Source organism: Diadema antillarum, unplaced genomic scaffold, assembly GCF_040938485.1.
Source record: "Diadema antillarum isolate AM-2024a unplaced genomic scaffold, OU_Dant_1.0 seq00000079_RagTag, whole genome shotgun sequence".
Lineage (NCBI taxonomy): Eukaryota > Metazoa > Echinodermata > Echinoidea > Diadematoida > Diadematidae > Diadema > Diadema antillarum.
Genome location: NW_027271172.1, coordinates 4,140,001 through 4,152,785, shown reverse-complemented (window position 1 = coordinate 4,152,785; position 12,785 = coordinate 4,140,001). Strand labels below are relative to the sequence as shown.

Here is a 12,785-nt window from a genome sequence, read left to right as displayed (position 1 = left end):
TTTTTTTTGACAATATATTAAATTCAACAAAAAAATCACATTCTTCTTAACACATTGCTCTACAGTTGCGACGATTTGGCAATATTGGCCGTGTAAGGATGGCTGGTTACAGTTGGTGAATTATTACCGACGAAAATCATTTTGTAGTATTTTTGTGCACAAAGCACGGCACATGGGAGAATCGTGTGGCAATGACGTAATAAATTGCGTACTGTACATTCACACCTGACTACTATATACCCCCCCCCCCAAAAAAAAAATGATAATGATAAACACCGAAATTCCACAAAGTTCTTATTTCCTCATTGTCCAATTTCAATGAAACCTCCACTCTTCTTTTGTATGACTTTCCCAATTTTTTATGGAAATCAACTGAAGGAAGAACAAATTTAAAAAAAACGGATATAGACAGAGAAAAGTTGACTTAACACTATTTTGTATTTCTTTCCGTTTTTGCGCGTGTCTTTTGTAGATATTTGTCTTCTTTTCGTGCTTATCTCCATGCTCAATTCTTCTTCTCTTCTCTTATCTCTACAGTGTTTGGTGCATTTTTTCCCGCCAACTTGTGAGTTTTATATTTTTTTTTCCTTCCTGCATTGCTGTTGAATCAATTCATCAAGAAGCGCGCGCACACAAGCTGACATGGGTACAGCCGCTCGCTCTTCTTATACGCTTCTCTCTACCGGTCCCCCTTGTGAGCGTTCCAGTTCTGTCGCTCTGAACATATTTGCCTTCGAATGATACAGTCAATATCAATCTCATGCCCGCCCCTCTAATGGAGGGCTACTCTCGGTCCCATCTTACGGACACGTCGATGATTTTAAAGGAGGATATACTCCGATGAAGAATGCTGTCTTAGGTATTAACAGCAAACGAACACCAATGAAGCGATGTAGATTCAATAATGTAAGCTGTATATATAACATAAGTTATCATAGTTATCATATAAATGAAATGTGCATTCGTGAAGTGAACTGCTTGTGGTGAATGGTTCAGTGGTTGATATTGACATTATGTGACATTCCATATATACTTTATAGTGCATGCTCTCGTGCATTATAACAATTGAATTCGTTCGTACGGGATCAATGTATAGCAAATACATTTCATTTCCTCTGATGCATCGTGTATGCTCTGTAATGCAACAATTCAGAATTTGATAAAAAAAGGAGAGTTAACCCTGAGTAATTTGTCACATGAGAACGAAAATAAAGAAAGGAATGTTGCTGGAAACCTGAAAAGGGAACAAACAAATCAAGAAGAAAGTCTTACAATTGCATCAGGAAAGAAAACCTGATTTAGCCAGAATCGTTACATGCATATTCCAGCTTGATGCGTGGAATATCAAAATGATCATGGAATTTGCCCTTTATCACTAATGTTTTACTCTACAGATTTGAATAAAAAAAAATCAAAACGAAATAAAGGGCTATAGATCAAGGATTAAGATAACTTGTTACATATAATCTGAAGTTTACGAAAGAGAGAGAGGAAGGGGGGGGGAGGGTAGAGCAGGGAGGGAGGGAGAGATTGGTGACGTAACGGTTAATCGAATTGCAAATCAGTCCGGATAACCCACCACTTGCCCTGAGCTATCCGGAGACCGATCCGTTTGCTCGATATTCCGTAACTAATGAAAGCTGGCACAAAGGTAGCAAAAAAAAAAAAAGTCTAGAAGAAGATGCATGAGGATTTTAAGTCGAACTAACTTTAGATGGGAAAGTTATGTGTTCGATAAAGAAGAGAAATACAGCATGATGACGTCATAAATGTGCGTGCGCCTTGTGTGTGTGTGCGTGTTTGTCACTTGTGTGTGTGTTACGCTAAGGAAGACAAAGAAAAAAGAGGGGAACGCGTAATTACATGCATGTTAATTGGTGGTATAGTTTTGGTTAGGGTTGGAATTCAAGTTTTAACTCTTTGTGAGATAAAAAAAAAAGATCAATTCAATTCTAAGAGGAATTCAAAGCTTTTTAATGAAAGTCGGTTTTGAAATGGCTGAGATATCAACAACAATAAAAAAAACAGAGAAAAAAAACAAAGTGGACCTAATTAAGAGTAGGTCCCACATTTTATTACAACCTCTTTGTTTTGGGATATTACAGCCATTTACAAAGCCAATCTCAATCAATTAATAAACCTTGAATTCCTCTTAGAATTGATTGCTTTTTAAGTGGTTTCTAATTATCTCACAAAGAGTTCAAACCTGAATCCCCATCTCAATCAAAACTCTACCATCCCTTTAACGTGATCATTAAAATTTAAGCAAAGATTTTTTTTTTAAAGAGCGATAGAAATACATACAGACTGAGAGAAAAACAGAGAGTGAAGTTTCTATCGTGCTTTTGAAGGGATAAGTTGGTAACCATGGAAACAAGCGGAGAAGGCACACGGTGACTCGGCGCATACCATAGTGATTTACAGAAACAAGATTCAAAAGAAAGAAGTATTGAGAATCAATAGCACCGAAATTGTGAGAAAGTCTACACAGAATATCTAAATTAGAGCAGCTATTTCTTACTTAGCAATATTTGCAATGCGCTACAATCTTATTCTTCAGAAACATATATAAGTCAAATATGTATATTGTATTTGAAACATGTTTATTGAAAAAAAAAGAACTGTAATTAAACAAAAACCTTCAAAGATCTAAGATAATTCTGTACTTAAGGGCACAAGATTCTTAATGTATATATTACCATGTAAAATATGTATGTATGTATGTATGTATACATACGCATCACACACAACACACACATACAGACACAATCGCATTTTATATTATATATATATGTATATATACAAACATGTCATATACATTTGATCTGGGTCAAATATTGTCGTTGACCATGATGTCGCCCTTCACTGACCAGTCCATCTGCACTAGGTTGACGCTATCCTTGGCGCACTCCTTTTTTTTTTCCAACGTCCAGTTCAGATTACTGTTAATATGTCTCTGTCATCCTCTCTCTCCCCTCTCTCTCTCTCTCTATCTATCTATCTATCATTCTACCTCTCTATCTATCTATCTCTCTCTCTATCTCTCTATTTTTATATATTTTGTATCTATCTATCTATCTATCTATCTATATATATATATATTTCTTTCTTTATCTATCTATCTATCTGTCTATCTATCATTCTACCTCTCTATCTATCTATGTATATATTTATCTCTCTCTTCATCTTTCTCTGTATCTCTCTCTCTCTCTCTCTCTTTCTCTTTCCCTCTCTGGCTACCTGTCTGTTTCGTTTTCATCGCCGTCGATACTCTCCCTTGCTTCATTGTCCTTCGTAGTGCATTGGTCCACCAGGCATGAACGCTCGAGTAGGACATCCGATACGTCAAATACCGGTCTGCATCCCAAGGACACTCGACCACGACCACTGACCTGTTTCACTAGCGAATGATGGTCAACTCTGGCTCAAGACATGAAGATGATCAGTAGCAACACTAGATCTGAACTGAACCTCAAATTTCCGAGGCCATTATCCTCGTCGTGCGCTTGCCTGTCTCGTGTATTTCTGATATATTTATAGAGTTGCTTAACTTGTCTTTTGAATGGAAGGTACATGTGATTCTTAAGTTTGCATATGCATAAAATGACACCTGCTCGTCTTCATCTTATATTATTATGGAATGATGTATATTTTAGTTAATCGCTTACCTGTTTCAAACAATAATTGTACTCGATAACTTTGCTCTTTTTTGGTTTTTTATTGTTCCATATTCCACATTAAAAAAAAATACATAAAACATAAACATCACAATACAAAGGCATGGATGAATTGTCAAGTACAGCTTATGAGACAATAAAACATGTGAAATATGAGGAAGCATTACTTGCAGGGTGTAGATTCCCAGATGTGGATGTGAGATTAATTCTTACTTCGTATATGTAATTGAAGGAATGGCAATTTGTGAATTTTGAAGAAAAAGAAAAAACAAAGAAAACAATGTCCGCGGCACAAGACGTCTTGAGAGTTGCGTGATCAATTGACTTTCTGTTACATTTATGCATGAAAAAGAAATACAGAAAAATAGAATAAATTAATGAGTCAATCCATCAATATCGTAGGATTCTCCATACTGAAAAAGTAAGCTTCGCTTCCTCTACCCCCCCCCCCCCCCCCCCGCCGCCCATCCACGCTGCCTGACTTTACTTCTCCCTCTTCTTCCTGTATTGTGCAAAACCTCGAGCTGGAGACAGAGTACACTCGCACATGATTTTATGGTAGTCTGTTGCAACTCGAAACTATTCAGGAAAATTGTTCGTGAAAAATGTTGAGATAGGGTCTCATTCATCTACCATTCAAACTTTAGTACCCCTTCGCCTTCAGTTTCCGCCTATCAAAATAACAAAGCTGCATGTCAATGTGGCAGAATCTATTATAAATGTGTTTTTGTTTGTTTGTTTGCTTACTTACTGATCTGACCATACATTTTGGGATATGTTTATGGGTGTGGATATAAAAATACATTGTATGTGCATTACAATTTCATTCATCTTCTTTCTTGTTCTCTTCACTAAAAGAAGAATTGTATCATGATTTGTTATCAAAAAAGTGAAATTAAAACAGTACAAGGCTGCATTCATTTTTTTCTCACTGGGGACAAACGTCTTTAGAAAAATGATTTTTTTTATAACGTTTAGGCACAGTATTCAGCCTTCTTTCCTTTTGTGAAGCTCGTCAAAGGTGCACATGTTTTTTTTTTGTGTAGGCTTATATTGTTAACTGACCGTTTTGAATAAACAAAGCATAAACATATTATGTACATAGAAGACGATCGTATTAGGATCGTATTCCAAACTTTGAAAGAGAAATAACATCATCAACATGATCAATGACATTTTTGTGTAACTTGATGAAAGAAAAATGAACTTAACTTCTGGACTAGCTAGATATCATTCTTTTTAGAATTTAGAATTATTAATTTCAGAATTAATGTTTCCTGGGCGAGTAAAAAGCTAGCCAACGGGTACAAAATGAATATCTTATTCATTTACAGAAGGTGAGGTTATTTGAACGTTGCAGATGATAATCATTTGGTTCATAAAGTCACATTTCATGGATCGATGACCTGAACAAGAGCTATGATTCTGAGTGACTGACTAAATGGGGGATAACAATTTTCGTAATGCCCAAGCTCATCTCGTGTTAATAAACGTTCAGTGCACACTGACGACACGCCCTCAAAAGCTGTATTGCGCCACCTATCGGCCGCTTATTCACTAGCTAACACCGAAAATGTTTGTAGGGGAAATAAGGCAATACAAATTTGGTCTCCGACCACTTTGTATGCACTTACGCATAGCATATACGTAACATATAAGCACTTGATGCTAGTCCTGATGATACCCAATTCAAGGAATTTATGAAAGAAACCAGGTGTAATTTTAGTTTTCACAATGTGAATTTTCCTTAGAGTGTCTGTTGTTTGTAGTAGGGCCTATATAATTGGCTCAGTAGGTTATACTGAACGTATCAAAGAGTTCGACACAATCGGGGCCCTATTTCCTAAAGCTGTTCGTAAAGTTACGCATGACTTTACGAACGACTGGTATATGAAGTGCCAATATGTTGTCCAATTTTTTTCCCTTACGTTGTTAACAGAGTACGACTGTATGGCAATATTTCATCTACATTGGGGCAAAATGCACTTTCAACTTAATGTAAAAATAATCATTATCATCTACACATTTCAGCTTTATCTAACTGAAATTAACAATGATTAGGAACAGTGTTGCCAGATGGTGATTTCGGGAACCAAAAAGGGTGAAATTTGGGGATTTTTGAAGTTGTTTGGGGACAAAATTTTAGCCTGGTAACCAAATCAAAATCTGGTGATTTTTGGTTACTTTTTGGTGATTTTTGGACCAATGAAAAATAATCACACTAATTGAAAACAAAAATGCATTTTGCCCAAAGTTTTACCCATATTTCCTGTAGAAACATAACATGTGCCCCTCTTTTGTCACTCGACACACACAAACACTCATATATCCATACACGTCGTACAAATGCATCTAGTGTGTGTGACTACGGCGCGCCGAAAGTTGCACCGAGAGTCGCGCAGAGTGTTTTTGGTAAAGGTTTAGTGACATAATTTTGTCTTGAATTTGAAGCCTTACCTACGCTATTCCAAATTTGGTGATTTTTTTTATGGCTTTTGGTGATTTTTTACAAGGCTTTTGGTGATTTTGCTCAGTTTGGACCTGGCAACGCTGATTAGGAAACCCACTTGGCTTGCCATATTTAAGTCTTTCGTAAAGTCGTGCGCAACAGCTCTATGAAACAGGGCCCGTGGGTTGTAGTGTTGCGATTAGGTCAGCAACCCCTTGATTCATAGCGATATTCATGTATATGCAACGTGCACATTTATATGCCTGTCTGTCTGTTTGTCTGTCTATGTGTGTTTATGTGTATTTGTGTATGGATGTGTATGCTGGGAGACACACGCATAGACGATTCACCGTCTTCCAGATCTGTGTTACTAAATCTAATCATAGAACTACAAGGAATATGTGAAGAACGGACAATGACATTACAATCTAGTGTTACATCACCAAATAATCACCTGATAAAAATCGTTAAAATAATCTATTGTTCTTAAATCTTCATGTTATTCTTGATGTTATATAATCACATATTTTATATGTATTTCATTATTAAGAAAAAAAGGTTTTAGCTTTATTTGAAGTCAGAAATTTTGTAAAACTTGTACTCTTCTCTCCTAAAGATAAAACTGAAAATTACGTTTCTCATGATGATGGATGCGTTGAATGAAAATCGACCTCAAAATTGGTTTTGGTCTGTCGTATACAAAGAGAAAAAAATGTTTATTCGCAACGTGGAAAACTTCAAGGCTCTTTTTATTGACTAATTCTTATCTCAAAGCGCAGTTATAGACAGAGAAAACTACAGACAACTTTCAGTTGTACATGCTAGCATAAGGTCCGTTAGCCTTGTTGATGCATTTTCAGCACACGCAGTCACACAATACAGACTACTTGTAGAATATCTAAACTTAACTGTGTTTTACGGCCGGTTTTTTTTTTCGCGCCTCAGTGTAGACGAACAGAGCCATTCAGCAGAAAAGAAAAAGAAAATGAATACCTTGGAAGTCCATCAAAAGGCACTTCGAATTACTACCTTTCCCTCAACCGGTAGCTCGACCAATTAACTCCTATTTTAGAAAGTCATTCATTGCTTACTGCCTAAGTGGATATTATGGAATTAACCCATTACCGCGTATTTGCATGGTTAAGGCGAGCACGGCGGCATACGAGTCACCAGTCGCATTTATCAAAGACGCATACTGAGTTTTAAGCAGCACTGTGAATGCACTGAGAGAAATGCTAATGTTGTATTAACAAAAAGCGAACTATATCTGACGCTTGCATTGATTCAATGCATAGCTAAAACTACCCACTGATCCGTTGCATACAGGGTTGGCTCACTGCTGCTGCGGCTCTGCGCAATTCCATGATTTCCTTGAACGTCTGCTCAGTTCTTCCCCTCTCTATCTTTCTCTATCTTGTTCTCTCTCTGTTTCTCTCTCACTGGCACTCCTTCCTTCTACCCGTGCACGGCGGAGTCCGAGGCGCAGCGCCAAAAACAACGAGCGGTATTTGCAGACGGCAAGCGCGCTACTTTCAGATCTCTGGTAGATTCCAGCGGGGGGAGAACGCCCGGTAAATTCTCATCGCCAGAACCACCTGTGTAGCCGTAAGCCAGAGACACACACACACGCACACACACAAAAAGAACACATCATCAGCTCGCGTAGCGAGGTCTGCTTATCGAACACGGTCCCAGTCAGCCATCCTTATTGGAGATCGCCAGCCGTGCTACGGGAGAGTTAATCTTGTATTGACAGTCGTGTTCAGTGCACACCACATACGTGATTGCCTGGAAAAAAAAATCTGCGCAGCACGAAAAACATGATTTACGAAGGCGCTCAACTACAAAGTGATGCTTATTTAGATCAACGAATCGCAACCGTCGGTGCAACAGAGAAATAAACGTGGAATTCTACTCGCATTTTGTGGCAAACACTTCCCTCGCTCATCTCTACGCTGTCCCGCTGAGGTTTTAGTGCCAGCGATTCGTCTTTAATCGAGTTGATCTGAAGATGTGCTCCAAGTAATCCTACCGTCTCATCTTTGCAGTGAAATAAAAAAGTAAAGGTCTTTAGTTCCTGTGAAGACAGCCAGTGGTTTGGGTTTCCATGCATCTTTGTAGCGAATACTCAGATCCTCCCATGGTTTCATTCCCATTGGAATCACTGCTCGTCCATTTCTATATCTTGAAATAAAGGAGGAGGACGAATTTATATACCATCAACCATGCCTACCAGGAAAGGGCTTCTAGCGCCGCAAAACACCTTTTTGGATACTATCGCTACACGATTTGATGGAACACGTGAGTACACAAACAGAAGTTGCTTATAATTATTTTGGTAGGAAAAGTCTCCGGAAAGAAATCCGGATGAAACATATCATAATTGTATATTGCACGACTACGTGCGAAATGTTTCGTAAACGCAGTGCCTGATCTGCTGATTGCTCTTTGTTCGCCACTAGAACTTCAATACATATAGTGTCTCATGCTGTGCGTTATCATAAAGCAAAGAAAACAGAGTAATGCTCCATGTTTGCGCCGTGTTTGATGTATTAGCAATTCGTGGTCAATGCCATTGCGATTAAACAGAGGAAAAAATGACGAATTAATCAGCAAACACGCGGTAAGAATGACGGTCATGATCAATGAGTTGTTTCTGTTTGCAAATCAATTACAGTGATTTGCCTGCCTGGCTGCGTCAGTTAGACAAACGAAAGTCCAAAATTTTCTCACTTTCCTTTAAAACTAGCCTAATTGTAATGAATGCTGTTCGAAGATTTACTTTTTTGGAGGCACCGAATCTAGTTAGCAATGATTATTTGTGATAATGTAACACATTATCATAATATGCTGGGGATTTTGAACAGTATTCCAAAGAAAGAGCAAAGAAATGTGTGCATTGTGGCTAGAAAATGAAATGGAAACGTCGTGATAAGTTTAAATGTAATATACAGGAAAGTGCTGCGTCATAACTTTCTTTAAAATTCAAAGAAATATCGAATTTCTTTTAGCGCTCAAAGCGACTACATAATAGGAGTCTCATGTCTTGTCCAACAATGTCCAACAGGCGAACGCACTGCGAGTTATTGTTGCTTGTGTAGAGCGTTTAACATCTATACGATGTTATAATTGTACTTGTTATTTTATATGTCTATTGTGGACATGTGTATATGCACGTAGACATGATTATGTAGTTATGTAAGCACACAAACAGTAAACACACAGACAAACACACACATATGTATACTGTATATATATACATCTACCGTCGCTTACATCTGTAGTCGAATTCAGTTTGCAGTTGTTGTTGTTTTTTTACTTTCATCGTAAATTGTATTTTGCAATTATTCCAACGAAACTTACAGAAATAGAAAGAAATCTGATAAAAGCATACATGCTTTGAACACTGTGATTTTTTTCTTTTTGTTTTTTGCATTGTGGTTGAGAAACATATTTTGTGGTTTCGTGAGCACTGACGACACAGATAGCGATGAAATACAATGTTTCTAATTATCACTATTTTTACATTGTTTTTGGAGAGTAAACTCACGATGCCTTCAGGTCTATTTCGACCTGGTTTCTTCTCGTTGTAGCCAACTCAGTAAATTCTGCTGCTTTTGTTCTATTTGATATACATATTAATATACCTGCACCCCCAATCGTAATCATTAGACTTACAACAAGTTACCATTTGTGTTAACTTTAGACAGATTTTTTTTTTTATGTTGGAGGACGATTTAATTTTTCTCGAAAGGCATACCTCATATAAGATGTAAGAGGGTGAACTAAGAGGAGATAGAAACAGGCGAGAAATGAGAACTAATTTGGAAGAATTTTATTGTATGTGAAAACAGATGTTTCCAGGAAAAATAAACACACGTGGATAGATCTAGGTAATATGTTTAAAATAACCCACAGTTGCATGTGTTAAGAATGAAATATTGCAGGAAATTACAACCATCACACACTAGATAGACGGCCAGTAGACACTGCAGTCGGCAGATCTATTAGGTGATGGGGATAACACGTCTGCATCCCACTAAACAGGACGCAAACAATCGTGTTATTCTCTGTAAATTGCATTGTTCAGCTATCATAATCGAGTCTATTTTTCCGTTACGAAGGCGATAGCTGCAAAGGGATATATTGTCGAATGGTGTTATTTTAGTAAAAAAAAAAGTAACTCACGATGTAGCGTACAAACACGGAATACTTAATAATTAGCAACTCATCATAGACTTTCATAAGGTGTATGACATACTATGACATATACCATAACGGCATATACATACATATATATATATATACATGTATATATATATATACATATATATATATATATATACATGTATATATATATATTGTACATATATATATATATACATATATCTTTATTATATATGTATATATAATTTATATGTATATACACACAATACCGTGTTATACACACATATATTTCAGAATATTTTATCATAAATACATATATATTTCACAATACATCACATCTAAAATATTACATTTATTGAGAAAATGTGTTGTACAAACACATATACCTCTCAATCTCTTCGTATGAAAATTCAAGAGAAGGAGAAAAAAAAAAGCAACCCGTTAAAGGTCAATCTCGCATGGTTAAGCAAGAACAGAACGTATCGGTTGTCACCGAACGGGCGAATTTGTTTAGCATATGGCTCGGGCAGTGTGTGAAGTGCGTGCTCCGTTGATTTTCATAGCGGCGAGTTTTGTAACGCCGCGTCATCGTTCGAATACACTCGGACTAATCGTCGTCCGAACGGTAGGCTACTCCTTTCGAGTGATCAAGCCGGTGTTTTCTTTGCATCTTTTGCTCATATTACACTGCAAAAAGTCCGGTGTTAAATAGTGAACACCGAGCTGGTGTTAAATTTTCGGTGCTCATTTATGGTGTTAAATTAACACCTCCGGGTGTCATTTCCAAATTTTAAACTGTTTTTTGAAGAGTTTTTTAGTAACTGCACTTCTTGTTGATTTTTAATTTAAACAAGACGATCAAGAATTTTACATTAAAATACTAGATTTTTGAAAAAATGTGAAAATAAATTTACACCAAAGTAACACCAGCTGGTGTGGTCTCTTATTGATGCTGGACGGGTGTTAAACCACTGATATTAACACCAACAAATATCAAATCAACACCATGTGGTGTCATTTTTGAATTAACACCAGTACAGTGTCAAAATAACACCAGGTACAGTGTCAAATTAACACCACGAAGTGTCAGGTGAACACTTTTCAACACCATCACAGTGCATTTTTAACACCTGTGGGTGTGGTCCTTTATTGAAGTTTGATCGGTGTTAGATTTAACACCCGTGGTGTTAAATCTAACACCGATGTTTTTACACTGTATGGTCATTATAGCGTAATGTCCTTGACCTATGACTCCTTTCTAGCCACACCCACGCGTAAGTATTCTAACAGTGTCCCAACATAAGAATATGATATATTATACCTGTGATTTAGTATACATGTATATTTCATATGAAATACACCAGTACTTGCCATACGACAAATAAAGGGTATCGGACACTGGTGTGATGTAAACATTTCCTTAAGCGTTCTAATCAAGGCATGAAATAGAGGACATATATACATGCAAAGATAGTATATATAGATATATGATACAATTATAACATATTAATATATAACATAATATATAACATATTAACATTGAAAGATAATATCATACACATAATAACTTGGCTACTTTAGACCAGTCGCAGTGGTATGCACACTCTTGGTTTTATGTTAAGTTTAAGTCAATTTTATACAAATTTTAAAACCAATCACAAACAATATAACAGTACAAGAATATACAGTTTGAGGAATACTGTGATTACAATGGCAGACTGGAAGAACTCTCCAGGAAGGAGAATTTGTTGGCTGAAAACGAAATGACCAACTAAAGGTAACATAAATGAACGTATTTGTAGAAAAAATATGCATGTACACACATTAATCATGGCTTCTTAAATTTCCATTACTTTCGATTTTGGAGTATACCGAGCAAAAATTTGACACATAACGTGAAACATGGGCATTTCATTACCCTTTTCTTCATATAAGTGTCAACTTATGCCATTTCCAATGCAAAAGTTCATGTTTGAAAAAAAATGATTGTAGATCCTCACGAGTTCTGGAACATTTGCTGGCAAGAATCATTATACTGATGGAAGTGAGAATCTATCAAAATATAAACATTTAAAGAAAGAATACCGAGGAACTAGGAGAATAAGCTAGTTCGTCATTAGATCATTATGCAAGTTGTTACAAATAACCTCTTTCTTTTTTTCCCCTCAGTTGCTGAGGCACTTTACTTCTTTTCAAAGCGACATATAAGCTTGTCCGACGTAACATTTTGTTGAATTTATGTTCAAACAAAGAGTTAACTTGCGTAGAGCAGGTGATCAGTCTCAGAGTGGTCTATCATGTCTATTGATTAACACTTTGGGAAGAATTCATGTCATTGCGTTGAATGTATCATTGTCTTTCTGACAGGTGGATGTGTTTGGGCAAGCACCATTTATATGGATCATATGAATAATCATCACATCACATTACAGAGGCTCATCTCAGTAAATTTAAAAATCGACATGCCTGTTGGTACAAATAACCTTTTCCTG

At 36.7% G+C, this 12,785-nt stretch overlaps 1 protein-coding gene across 1 annotated transcript in view; it reads left to right on the top strand.

The window, feature by feature from the left end:
* Positions 1-7,569: 7,569 nt before the first annotated feature.
* The window catches only part of LOC139726156 (voltage-gated delayed rectifier potassium channel KCNH8-like), a 193,822-nt gene continuing 188,606 nt past the window's right edge, over positions 7,570-12,785 (top strand). The window contains exon 1 of the mRNA XM_071637236.1: positions 7,570-8,427. Within this exon, the coding sequence (XP_071493337.1) occupies positions 8,352-8,427 (76 nt within the window). The 5' untranslated portion in view covers positions 7,570-8,351. The remainder of the gene's footprint in view (positions 8,428-12,785) is intronic.